This window comes from Pan paniscus, chromosome 16, assembly GCF_029289425.2.
Source record: "Pan paniscus chromosome 16, NHGRI_mPanPan1-v2.0_pri, whole genome shotgun sequence".
NCBI classification, from domain to species: Eukaryota; Metazoa; Chordata; class Mammalia; order Primates; family Hominidae; genus Pan; species Pan paniscus.
This window is the reverse complement of record NC_073265.2, coordinates 29187615-29201391: the sequence shown is the minus strand read 5'-3', so window position 1 is coordinate 29201391 and position 13777 is coordinate 29187615. Positions and strand designations below refer to the sequence as shown.

Here is a 13777-nt window from a genome sequence, read left to right as displayed (position 1 = left end):
ATAAGTAAGTTCTCTCCTCTGTCTAGTTCTAACAACTTTAAAATGAAAAACAAATATTGTTTTTTATAAAAATACTTCATTGAAAATAAAAAAATTAGTAGTTAATCTTTTATAAAAACATTTCATAGACAATTAGGGCATATTTTAAAAAATCAGACCCACTGTGAGAAAACAAAATGAATAATTTACTTGGTAATTTTATTAAAAATTCTCCAACTGAAAATGTGCCTCCTAATAAGGGTATTAACTATGGTGAATCTGTCTAATGAGTACCAGTGAGAATAAGAGACTAAGTTAAGGTAATAAGAATTGAATTAATTTGCCTTCTTGATTTCCCCAGGTTATTAGAAGTAGTTTTATGTTGTCACTTCATGAATCTGAAATGTCTGAGTCAAGGACAGTCTCAGGTCTAAAGCCAACCACCACTACCAATGTCTTGAACCTACCCAATGATTCCTTTGTCTAAATATGGCAGCTCTGTCTATGTGCAGGATCCTTTACTGTCCAGGCTGCTGTGTGTCTGCCAAGGTTAAGTATTTAGCTCATAGATTATTGAGAAGTTTGGTTTCTTCTCCCTCCACCTGCTGCCTGCTTCCTGGCTACTCTTTTGCTTATTTGTATCTCCTTAAAGAGGAAGGGGAAAAGATCCCAAAAGAAAGCAAACTCATTTCACATAATTTGGCTACCTGTTACCTCTGGCAAAAATATGCATGGGATTGAAAATGAAAGTTAATTGCCAAATTCACTATGTACAAATGGTTTCTATACCAATTACTGGTTTTATCTGTAAGGCTGGGTAAAGATGACATACATTTAGGGTAAAGGAAGAAATACCAAAAACTTGACTTTAGTATGAGCAATTCAAATTCTGATTTGCTGAACCAGCTTCACGCCAAACAGCCATGAGTAGACAAAACTTCTAAATAAGGCATATAGAAAATAAGGTGGTCTTCTTGGTCAGGTATAATATGTCAAGCAGGAAAATGCCAAATGGATGGATATCCACTTAAGAAAATGAGATCTGGTCAATAAAGACCACAGACATTACTGTAGTCCTAGCTATTCAGGAGGCTGAGGGGAGAATATTGAGTGAGCCCAGGAGTTTGAGGTTACAGTGAGCTATGATTGTGCCACTGTACCACTCCAGCCTAGTGATGGAGCAACACCCTGTCTCAACAACAAAAAAGATCATAGGCATTAGAATTCACTTTGTTACATACATTTGATCAGCAGTAGATGTATATGATGTAAAATTCTACTGACTGATAATATTTTAATCATTTTTTTGTTTCAATAAGCTTGGATAATTATAATGATGACAGATTTAAAATGATCGTTATGTTAATAATATTCCAAGAGCACAGGTTTTTAAATTTTATTTTATTTTATTGAGACAGGGTCTCATTCTGTCACTCACACTGGAGTGCAGTGGCATGATCACAGCTCACTGCAGCTTTGAACTCCTGGACTCAAGCAATCCTTCCACCTCGGCCCCCCAAAGTATTGGGATTATAGGCGTAGCCATGGTGCCCAGACAAAAACACAGGTTTTTATTTCCATCTTACATTAGAGGAAACCTGAGTGATTTCTCATTCCAGTCATTAAGGATGAGAGCCAGAATGACTACCAGCTTGATGGTCTTCCTTGCACTGCACTGGTCTGAATGACACAGTATCTAATCCATCCCATTCCTTCGTGATTAACTTTTGCCATTACAATAATATGAATAGATTTTGCTAGTTTACTCACCAATACATTTCCCTTTGTGCACCATGAGCTGATCAGGACTCCCCATATTGAAATACAGAATTTCACAAGAGCCAGGAGAATCTTCACTATTACATACAGAATACTGACGTTCTCGCCTTAAAAATAAATTTGAACAATACATTTGAACAATAATTTTTCATTTTTTTCTTTAAGATTAACATAGGAATGTTATAGATTAACATAGGCAAGAATGCCCCTCCATTTTCTCCCGTTTATTACTGTTTATTAGCCCACTCACAGTCTAACATCTGTTTCTACTGGGAATTGAGTAGGCGGTGCTAATGGGAAAGCCATTCACTTCCCCCACTTCCCATTGTCATCTTCTCCACATGAAAACCACAAACCCCTAACTCGAGGTCTGTGCTGCCCAATGCTGTGGCTATTAAAATAAAACTGAAAATTCAGTTCATGTGCAGTAGCCACATTTAAGTACTCAATAGCCATACATGGCTAGTGGCTACTATATTGGACAGCACAGATACAGATCATTTCCATTATCATAAAAAGTTCTACTGGTCAGCAGTGATTTAGATCAATTCCACATGTATCCCATATTGCTTCATTCCCACGCACATGCACATCTGGAGAAAGCTGCAAAACAGAGGGGGTTGGAGCTGCCACAAATTCCTGGTTTCCACCTGGGCCTCCAGCCATTGAGTGCACATTCCTTCTCTTGCTTGTCTATGGTAGATATTCCCATCATTCCCTTCCATGACTTCTCCAAAACACTTAAAACCCAACCTCTCCTCTCTTTCTTTTTTTCTATTTTTTTTCTGGTGGGAGCAAGAGCTAAGAAATTAGATCATAATGCAAAAACAATAAATTAGGGGAGAGGGTTGCAGGGAAGAGGCAAGGGAGAGAGCTCTTGATGGTCAGGATTGAACACTTATCAGAAACACTTTGATGACGTGCATGGACAGATCTCTAGAGAGATCACCCTCTCATTCTCAGCATGATTTTGACTTTTACTTTCACTGAGAACACGAGGCAAGAGGAATACAGTCCACAATTTCTATTGTTCCTCCTATAAAGTTACTTGGCATTGGCACTATTCTTTCTTTGTGGGTGACTTTGAGGAAGGATGGCTACCCCTGTCCTCAGTCCCATCCCCTACAAAGGTCTCCTCTGGGATCTTAGTCTATTAGTTAGTCCCTTTCTCCCAGATGTTCAGTCAGCCCCTCTCTCTGGGTTCCCTCCCACCAGCCTATAAATCTCTCTGATCCATACATTCCCCTCCCTCAACCCTGCACCACCCGCCCCATCCTGTTCCTCATAGTCACATTACTGAACTTCCTGTCTCCACTTCTGCACTATTTATCCCTCACACCATTGCAACGTCAATAAAACTGCCACCTCCCTCCACTCGCTCTAAACCTGATTTTTCCCCTTGACTCTTTAATTTTGGTTAGAGGCATAGTCATCCATTCTGTCTCACAGGTGAGAAACCTGTGAGTCTCCTTGGGCTCCTACATCTGCATCTAATTGGTCTTCAAGTACCACCTTCTCCTCTCTATCTCCCCTGCCCTGTTTAGTTCATCTCCAACTTTCTCCTGGACATATGCAATACTCTGTTATTATCTGGTCTTTCTGCTTCCAATCCTACACATCCTCTCTTTCCTCAAACCCCTCCTACACTGGTGACAAGATTATGTATTACGATACTCATATCTTACACCACACATATGTCCACATATTCTTTTTTTTTTTTTTTTTTTTGAGATGGAGTCTCGCTCTGTCGCCCAGGCTGGAGTGCAGTGGCGCGATCTTGGCTCACTGCAAGCTCCGCCTCCCGGGTTCACACCATTCTCCTGCCTCAGCCTCCTGAGTAGCTGGGACTACAGGCACCCGCCACCATGCCTAGCTATTTTTTTTGTATTTTTAGTAGAGACAGGGTTTCACCGTGTTAGCCAGGCTGGTCTCGATCTCCTGACCTCGTGATCTGCCCACCTCAGCCTCCCAAAGTGCTAGGATTACAGGCATGAGCCACCACACCTGGCCCATGTCCACATATTCTAAACATCAGAAAACAGCAAATACATTGTAGTTCTGTTCAAATTTCTACTTCTAAAGTTATGTGTGCAACTAGGGACACACTGAGATTTATGGAGAAAAGGATAAAAGCAAAGATTTAAAATTACATGCTAGACTTAGTAACATAAACTATGCAGAAGCATCTCTACATCAGCTCTGGCCTCCTCAGCAGATAGTGCTAATGGTCATTTTAGTCTAGGCCATCTTTCTGTTCTTAAGTTTACAATGTGTAAATGCTTGGTTTTTAGGAGTTTTAGAATGTGAATCACCCTATTATGACTGATAAGTACAAACACAATGAGTGTTGACGGCTGTAAGATTAAGGAATAACTAGGATTGAAAGAAAAGTAGAGATAATCTTAAAAGTGAAAGTAAGAAAACGACAAATGTGGTACATGCTGCATGGCACAGGTTGTAGCAGAAACAATTCTGAAGGATAAAAAGTAAATCACAGAGTTTGAAAAGAAGGAATAAAGAGACAAATGCAATGTCATCAATGTCTATTGTTTTCGCCAAAAAGATTCATATATATTGGATGCTTATACTGTCTACCTGGGACCCATCAAGAACTGGGCTTGGAACAACCTTTTGGATTTGAATCCATTCATAAGTAAAACAACTTCTGTACTCCGGCAGAAACAGTGCAAACAAATGGTGTTCAGAAGCTATGACTCTGGTCTCATCATCATGATCTATTCTAGAGTATGGATGTTCATGAGGTTTGCAATATTATTATAATATTAAAAATATCACCCATGTTATCAGTTTTGCCAAGTAACTGTGGCAGCTCCCAACCTATATGAAGGGTGTTTCAAATAAAATTACCAAATAGTATTAATCTAGGTCTTTAAAAAGAATGGAGAAACATAATACAATTTTAGATGACTAAAATTAGGCAGCTAGGAGCTTGATACCTGAAAAAAGAAAAAAGGATAATCTTTTTTTTTAAAAAAGCCAAGTGGCAAGAACAGAGATGACAATTTTTCAAGTGGGGACTAGAGAATTGGGCTACCATCCAAAAGATTGCTCTACCATTATGATCAATGTGTAGATGTTGGGGCAGGAGGGAGAAAGAGGATCTTATCTGAGACACAGGGGCAGGGATAGTCTCACCTTCCTGTCTAACTCACCAAGATGCCACAGAAAATGCTAGTTCTAGGTCCCTTAATTTGAAACACAGAGCCACTTTGTAGAGACAACATTAGTAAGAATTCCTGATATTGTTTAATTTGAGGTAAACCAGTCTATGCCTCCATGGAACCAACCAGAGAAACTGAACAACAGAGGACCACGTCTGGAGAGACGTATCAAGGATCCTCTCTCCCCTACACCTTTATACTTTAATGGTTCCCCAAGTTTTTTGAGGAGAGCAGAGAGAATCCCATGTCTTATACCCTTAATGATCTCTTCTCTGTAAGGGTGAGGAGCCAGCAGTTACCATACCTGGCTTTAGAATAGGGAAAACAAACTAGATAACCTAATCTTGTTGATGGTAGATATAAATAGGTGATATATTCTAGATTCTGGGCTACACTACGGTAATCTGCAAAGACAGCAAGTCTGAATATGTGAAGGTAATTTTCTACCATGAGCTATTTTATAGACGTTTTTTGGTTTTTAGTTTTGGTTCTTCTACAAAATTCATATTGCCCACTTATGAGGAGCAACATCCCGGAAACAAGGCAGTGGGTTGGGGGGACTATGTCTGCACTTCACAAATACAGCCTCACGCTGAACTGTACACATTAAAATAGCTAATTTTATGTTTTTTGATTTTTACCTTAATATTCTAAAAAGTGAATCCTTCAAGGTGGGAAAAGAAGACTTGAAGCACAGAAAATAAAGTTCTTCAACAAAAGCCAAGACTCATCAGTGAAAAGCCTTTGAGTATCAGGCCTTTACGTTCTTTCCACTAGAATAGTGAGTGGTTCTCTTTTCTCTCTTTCTCTTCTTTTCAGCGTGAACATCTTTTGCTAAATAAAACCTCACTGGTTTTTTACATACCCCACAGATCAAGAGAAGCAAAACTGCCCTGGTTAAAGAGGCTGTAGACCCTACAAACACCAGAAACACAGTGTCCCACTTTCCCTGTGTCATCTTCCCTCCCTGGCTCCCTCCCTGCATCAGATGTTGACCAGGCACCTACCACGTGTCTTCCAGGCACGATTTCAGGCTTTGAGGAAAACATAGATGAGGGCTTTGCTCTCACAGACCTCACATTCCAAAGTAAACAAGTGAATAACAATTTCAGCTAGTGCTAAGTGTTATGTAAAAAATAAAACAGAGAATTGGAGAGCAAGGGACAAAGCAGGGAAATAGGGTAGAGGGGGGCTCAGGAAGGCATCCCTGAGAAGGTTGCATTTGAGGGGAGAACTGAATGAGAAGGAGGAGCTCAGCAAGCAAAATGCCAGAGGTTGAGTAGTCCAGGCAGAGGGGTCGGCAGAGGCTCTGAGATGGGAAGGAGTTTGTTGCCCAGGCTGGTCTTGAACTCCTGGGCTCAAGTGATCCTTCAGCCTTGGCATCCCAAAGTGTTGGGATCACACACACGAGCCACCGTGCCCAGCATGCTATCTCTGATCTCAAAAACAAGCCTAACCTTGGATTCACTGTTTATAGTTAGCCACAAAAATAGAAATGTTTAAACTTAAAACAATCATCTTCCATATATCTGAAAAGACTTATTTATATCATTGATTTAATTCAAAGGTTCTAATACAACAAAAATTTGTTAGATATTTCCTAGTGAAATTCTCTGACAACTTCAAACTCTGTTGCTTATTAGAAGCCCAGATTCAAAAATAATTTAAATTGGGAAGGAGTTATAATCTTAAAAAGGAATGGTTACCAGAAACAGTATTTTTTAAAAAATTTAGTTAAACCTAATAGTAGGTAAACATTAGTGTCAAAATGATTTCTGAACTGTTTTTTTAGTAGTAGATAATTAGGGAAAGAACTAAAATGGCTCCTTCTAATAAACAAACTATACAGAAGTTTATATAAATCTTCAGTTTGGTGCCTAAAACGTTTCTTTTCATAGAAGCAAAGTGGTGGTTTTAAGTTGTGCTTAGAGTCTCACAAGAGATAATTTAAACATATAATGAAGGTTGAAGTCCCCACACTATTTAATAACCCACCCCACTCATAAATGGTTTCTTCACCAAAATTCCTTTCTGGTGTACAGGGGGCCACAGCAAATAGAGAGCAAAGCTGGAATTCGTCAGTGAAAAAGATATAGAAGAACAAGTAGTATCTTTTAAGTGACCAGTGGTGACAGGGAACAGCCCAGGAGCCCACCTCAGTATTAGGGAGGGGACCCCTGGCAGCCAACTGGGGTTCCCGCTCTCATGTAACAGATGTCTCACCTGTGCTCATTTTCAGGCACTCCTTACAACTGTGGTGGGACCTAAGGCATTGTAGACTGAAACACTGGATGATGATGATTCAAATGGAAGAAAAATTTTAAAATCACTTACTGAATTTAAGTTTATAAATGTTAAATCATACTAAGGCAAGTTTGTGATGTGTTATAGGCTGTTATAAAGGGGAATGAGGCTGGGTGTGGTGGCTCATGCCTGTAATCCCAGCATTTTGGGAGGCCAAGGCGGGTGGATCACGAGGTCAGGAGTTCGAGACCAGCCTGGCCAACACAGTGAAACCCCAACTCTACTAAACATACAAAAATTAGCCAGGTGTGGTGGCACATGCCTGTAGTCCCAGCTACTTGGGAGGCTGAGGCAGGAGAATCACTTGAACCCAGAAGGCAGAGGTTGCAGTGAGCTGAGCCCGTGCCATTGCACTGCAGCCTGGGTGACAGAGCGAGACACCGTCTCAAAAAAAAAAAAAAAAGGGAATGAGCAACAAAACTAGATTCATGATAGATACTTGGAAAGTGTTAAACACAATTTAGTTTCATACTGCTAAAAATACACCTAATATATTGCTAATATATTAAGATATATAAGGTTTGAAAAAAGTTATTAAGACTATCGCCTGAAATTTCCATCAAATTTCACTACATCTTTAATGTAGTAAAATCCTTCTACATCTGTCATTCTCCCAGATCAGAAATCCCAGGGACTTACCTAGACCTTCCTGAGGAGTTTGCCCGATGTTTACCATTTCCTACAAAGTCAGGAGAGCCTCCATGTAGAATGGCAGCCGTTCTGTGTCCTCCTGGGTCCTTCTTAGAGGTATGATCTTGGTTTGACAAACTAGCAATTTCCAAACGTTCCTAGAACAAGAAAAGTAAAACTTACTTTAGATGTAAGTCATACATGGAAGACAATCATGGTACATAATTATTAATTCAGTATAGAATGCAAATTTTAAGCTGAATGTTTACAAGTGAAATAAAATTGAACTCAACTTTTAATCGTTTAAAATAGCTAGAAGGAGGATATTGAATGTTTCCAACACAAAGAAATGCTAAATATTTGCAGTGACGGATGTGCTAATTACCCTGATCCGATCACTATACATTATATGTATCAAAACTTCACTATATACCCCATGAATATATACAACTATTATTGGTCAATTAAAAAATAAAATTAAAAAAATGTTAATGCCTAAAAATGTACTGGCTCAAGAACTGAAGTCCAGGTTATGGTTTCAAGAAAATGTAAATTTTATAAATGAAAATGCTTAGAATCTTGCAATAGTGTAAAAAGTTAGGGAGAAGAGTAACAGGAGATGAACAGAAGAAGGGAGAATCAAAGAGAGGGCAGAGAGTGGCTGACAGGAAGGCAGGTCAGGCGCAAGACAGGAGCACTGGTGGAAACGGGGATCTCATCTTACATTTTTACGCAGGTTTAGTTTCACATAGGGCAGTACACTTATCTGTGGAGGTAATTATACAAGACAGAAAGAAAGGCATTATCAGTCCCATTTTAAGGGACAAGTAAAGAGAGTCACAGAGAATGTCACCTTGCCAAGGTCACAAAGTGAGGCAGCAGGAAAGCTGAAGCTTTAAACCAGGAGAAGCTTGCTTGTGCTTCAGTGCCTCTTCCTGCTACCACATCATGTCCCTTAAGTTTAATGCTCTAATTTATGTAAAAGAGAATGAGTAAAATTTTCTCTGAATTTCTCCAAACACGTCTGACTGGTTTTTTGCTTGAGCTAGACTCAGGAAAAATAAAGGAAAAAACACTCTATCCTTTTTCACCACTGCCTTTTAAATCTGCTCTGTTGAATTACTCTTTTTCATCACTGAATGAAATTTCAGGCAGATCCATATGGTTTCTATTCCCTCTTCAGTATCAACAAATCATTTTATTTTCCAAGTATTAAGAATTCTAGGCCAGGTGCAGTGGCTCACGCCTGTAATCCCAACACTTTGGGAGGCCAAGGTGGGTGGATCACGTGAGGCCAGAAGTTGAGGACCAGCCTGGCCAACATGGCAAAACCCCATCTCTACTAAAAAATACAAAAATTAGCCGGGCGTAGTGGCATACGCCTGTAATCCCAGATACTCGGGAGGCTGAGGCATGAGAATTGCTTGAACCTGGGAGGTGGAGGTTACAGTGGGCTGAGATCATACCGCTGCACTCCAGCCTGGGCGACAGAATGAGACTCTGTCTCAAAAAAAAGAACAATTTTAGTCCAGGTTAATTATTAAAGACGTAATCTCTTCCCTCCCTCATTTGATAAATTACAGTAATTATGTAAGTCTAAATCATCTACTGACAACATAAAACTCTAAATTTTGCCACCTATTTAGGGAGTCTGAAATACACGGTGAATATTTATTTATTTTTAGTGCTTTATTTTAAGCTGTATTACTGATAGTAACACAGATGTCATCAGTGGAAATAAAAACACTTTGTTTTGCAAAATGTAAATTATTATGGTGGAGTTGATAGGGTACCTGCTTAGCCATTTCTTTCCTTTTTTTCTCTTCTTTTATCTCTTCTTTCCTTCTCTGAATCTCATGCAGGATTTCACGTTGCTGAAATAAATCAAACCATCATCAAATGCCAATCTCTGAAACCCATACAACATATAAATTATGGAACTACAGAAAAATCTTTTAACTTTCAATAATTCAAACCCTCTTTTCCTAAGAGATCTGAAAACACAGCATCTTAGTACAAACTGCAGTTCTATCAGTTTTATCAGAGTTCTTACGCAACAGGCATTCCCATTTAAACAGGTTTGAGCGTGTGTGGGGAGGGGCATTTACTCCCCATTCTTCATGTTTCTATGTGCAGGAGATTTCCACTACAACAACACTGTTGGCTTCTCACTTCTTCCGACACTTGTCTTAGCCCCTCCTGTTTGATATCTGCCTATCTGCAGAGAACAAGCACTTGTGCCTGCTCTCTGCCATGGGGGTCCCGGTCAGCTTGGTGAAGGTGGGCTGAGCAAGCCTCAGTGCCTGCACCTGAGGTAGCCATGGCCCAAGTACCATACCTACCTGCCATTCTTCAATCACCTGTATTTTCTAATCAGCTTTCTCAATGTTAAAAGTGGTATTTTGATCTCTATTTTGCATTATTCCTCTAAAATTCCAGATTATAATTATCAAAACTATTAAGAGATTCACCAAAAACCATAACAGCAATAATACAACGTGTAAAAACACACCCCAAACTTATAGGTAGCTATAGCAGTATGTCAAAACAAAATTGTTAGCTAAATAGTCACTATCTTCTCATAAAAATTAGCCTTCCTAACAACAAGGACAATAATAAACTATAGACTCCCGGCAGGGTGCGGTAGCTCATGCCTGTAATCCCAGCACTCTGGGAGGCCAAGGTGGATGGATCACAAGGTCAGGAGTTTGAGACCAGCTTGGCCAACGTGGCAAAAGCCCGTCTCTACTAAAAGTCCAAAAATTAGCCAGGCATGGTGGTGGGTGCCTGTAATCCCAGCTACTCGGGAGGCTGAGGCAGGAGAATTGCTTGAACCTGAGAAATGGAGGTTGTAGTAAGCCAGTATCATACCACTGTACTCCAGTCTGGGCAACAGAGCAAGACTCTGTCTCAAGAAATTAAAATAAAATAAAAATAATAAAAAAGAACTACAAACTCCCAACAATAACTAGGCTACACACTTAAATAGAAAATAAGTAACAAAATCAATGGCACCTACAAAAAGACAGTGTTAATGTAAGCACAGGATAAACAAAATGAAGCAGAAACAAAATAAAATGAAAAAAGAGACAAGCATAAGAACCTAAGAACAAAACATTAAAAGTAACTTTAAGAAATAGTAATATCTGTAGGAAGAAAATTAGAAAGCCTCAACAAAAAATAAAAATAGATATACAAATGGTGCTGGGCACGGTGGCTCATGCCTGTAATCCTAACACTTTGAGAGGTTGAGGCCAGAGGATTGGTTGAGCCCAGGAGTTGAAGACCAGCCTGGCAACATAGGGAGATCTTGTCTCTACAAAAAAATTTTAAAATTAGGCAGGTGCAGTGGTGTACGGCTATAGTCCCAGCTACTCAGGCAGCTTAGGCGGGAGGATCCCTTGAGCCGCGGTGAGCTAAGATTGCGCCACTGCACTCCAGCCTGGGTGACAGAGCACGATGCTGTCTCAAAAAAAAAAAAGAAAAAAAAATCCAAAAAACAGAAAACAAAAACAAACAGCCCTGGATGGAAAAAGAAACAATCCTGAATGGGAAGTCTAAATACTGTGAAGATATCAATTCTTCCTAAATAAATATGTAAGATTTTTTAAAATCAATAAAAATCCCAGGATGTTTGTTTTGTTTTGACTATGGGAAAGTAATTCTGTACATCTTCTGTAAGAATAAATGGGTGAGAATGGCTGAGAAACAAAAACAATGGAAGATGAAGGGATGGGGAGGGGTAGGATTGACTTGTCAGATATTAAAGCATTATAAAGATATAATAATTCAAAGAGTGTGGTAGAGATTCAAGAAAAAACAGATGAGTTGAACAGATCATTGACAAATAGAACGTAGTATAGGTAAGCAGTTAAGATGCACTTGAGAATTGCGTTTGCAGCCGCCGCTGCACCACCTATAACTCCAGCAGAAGGAGAAGGGGGTAAGTAAGGAGGTCTCTATACCATGGCTTGTATAATACAAAGGAGACTGCCCACAAATCCACAGGTGGTAAAGCTCTTGGCTCACTGCAACCTCCGCCTCCTGGGTTGAAGCCACTGGCTACAGAAAGCCGCTTGCAAGACTGCACCTTCTACTGGAGGAGTGAAGAAACCGATCATTTCAGGCCTGGTACTGTGGCATTCTGTGAAATTAGACGTTACCACAAGTCCACTGAACTGATTTGCAAACTCCCCTCCAGCATCTGGTGAGAGAAATTGCTCAGGATTTTAAAACAGATCTGTGCTTCCAGAGTGCAGCTATTGGTGCTTTGCAGAAGGCAAGTGAGGCCTATCTGGTTGGCCTTTTTGAAAACACCAACCTGTATGCTATCTATCCATGCCAAACATGTAACAATTGTGCTGAAAGATATCCAGCTAGCATGACACATACATGGAGAGCGTGCTTAAGAATCCACTATGGGTCGGGCGTGGTGGCTCAAGCCTGTAATCCCAGCTACTTGGGAGGCTGAGACAGGAGAATCAATTGAACCCGGGGGGCAGAGGTTGCAGTGAGCTGAGGTCACATCATTGCACTCCAGCCTGGGGCAACAAGAGCGAAAGTCTGTCTCAAAAACAAACAAACAAACAAACAAAGAAACAAAAAGAATCCACTATGATGGGAAATTTCACTCCCCCCCCCAAAAAATTCTCTTATTATTCCTGATACTTCTGAATGTTAAATATTTTTTTCCCATGGGGTCAAAAGGTACCTACATATATGACTGTGAGTGGAAAAAGAGGGGACAGAAATCACGTATTGGCCGTTTTTCTATTTTCATTCATGTGTGAATTTTTAATATAAATGGGGGGATGTAAAGCATTAATGCAAATCAAAATGTTTCTGTGAACAAGTTTCGGCAGTTTAACTTTCTAATAATTATAGATAAACCTGTTACATTTTTCTGGATAATGCCAGTATTTGGATTTTTTTAAAAACAAGTAAATTCTTCTGTTTCTTTCTTCTGCTTTCATGTCAGATGGGTAATGTGCTGATGTCCTAACAAGGTTCACAGGTGGCGTATCTCACATGTGTGTGAACACCGATCATCAAGCTTATGAACTATATAGAAGGATCAAAATAAGTACATTTTTTATTGATGGCAACTAAACTGTTTGTAGCATTCTTATCATACAGTAGATTACACCCATTCACTATATTTTTCTTTTCTTTTCTTTTTTTTTTTTTTTTTGAAGACAGAGTCTAGTTGTCACCCAGGCTGGAGTGCAATGGCACGATCTTGGCTCACTGCAACCTCCTCTTCCCGGGTTCGAGCAATTCTCGTGCCTCAGACTCCTGAGTGGCTGGGATTACAGGTGCCTGCCACCACACCCGGCTAATTTTTGTATTTTTAGTAGACAGAGTTTCGCCATGCTGGCCAGGCTGGTCTCGAACTCCTGGCCTCAAGTGATCCACCTGCCTCATCCCAAAGTCCTGGGATTGCAGGCACAAGACACCACAACTGGCCTCAGTATACTTTTCTAACTGAGTTGTCCTACATGCAAGTACATGTTTTCAATGTTATCTGTCTTCTGCGCACTTCTTGCAAGTTTGCTGTTAATATTAAAATACATTAAACTATTTTTAAACATATAGTTTAAAGAAAGTATTATGAATCACTTCAAGAATTATTATTTAATAAATGTGTTAGGAAAATGTCTAAGAAAAATATACTTAGGCTTTTTTTATAACCTGAATCAAAGTAAGTTCTAGATAAGTTGGTTAAAGTGCTAAATAGAAAAAACAAATAAAAAATTTAAAAATTTAGAAAAATAAATTAAAATAAAAAAGGGAATTTAGTTGCATATATTATCTTTGATTTAAAAGATTTTAAAAATAAGACAAGAGTTTATATCTTTATGCAAACAGATTAAAGAAAAATACAAATGGTAACCATTTGATGT

General features: G+C 39.4%; 1 protein-coding gene and 1 non-coding gene across 6 annotated transcripts in view; both read right to left on the bottom strand.

The window, feature by feature from the left end:
• Positions 1–13777, bottom strand: part of EIF2AK4 (eukaryotic translation initiation factor 2 alpha kinase 4) — a 101540-nt gene that overhangs the window by 71936 nt on the left and 15827 nt on the right. For all 5 annotated transcript variants that reach the window (XR_004666470.3, XM_024925587.4, XM_034938507.3 and 2 more), the window contains exons 5-7: positions 9668–9748; positions 7884–8032; positions 1750–1865 (exon numbers count right to left, since the gene is read on the bottom strand). Coding sequence is in view for 4 of the 5 variants with exons in the window: in XM_024925587.4 (XP_024781355.2) it covers positions 1750–1865; positions 7884–8032; positions 9668–9748 (346 nt within the window). In the remaining variant the exon portion in view is untranslated. The remainder of the gene's footprint in view (positions 1–1749; positions 1866–7883; positions 8033–9667; positions 9749–13777) is intronic.
• LOC112437366 (small nucleolar RNA U13) lies at positions 12847–12949 on the bottom strand. Its single transcript, XR_003025987.1, has one exon. It is a non-coding gene; the product is annotated as a small nucleolar RNA U13 (small nucleolar RNA).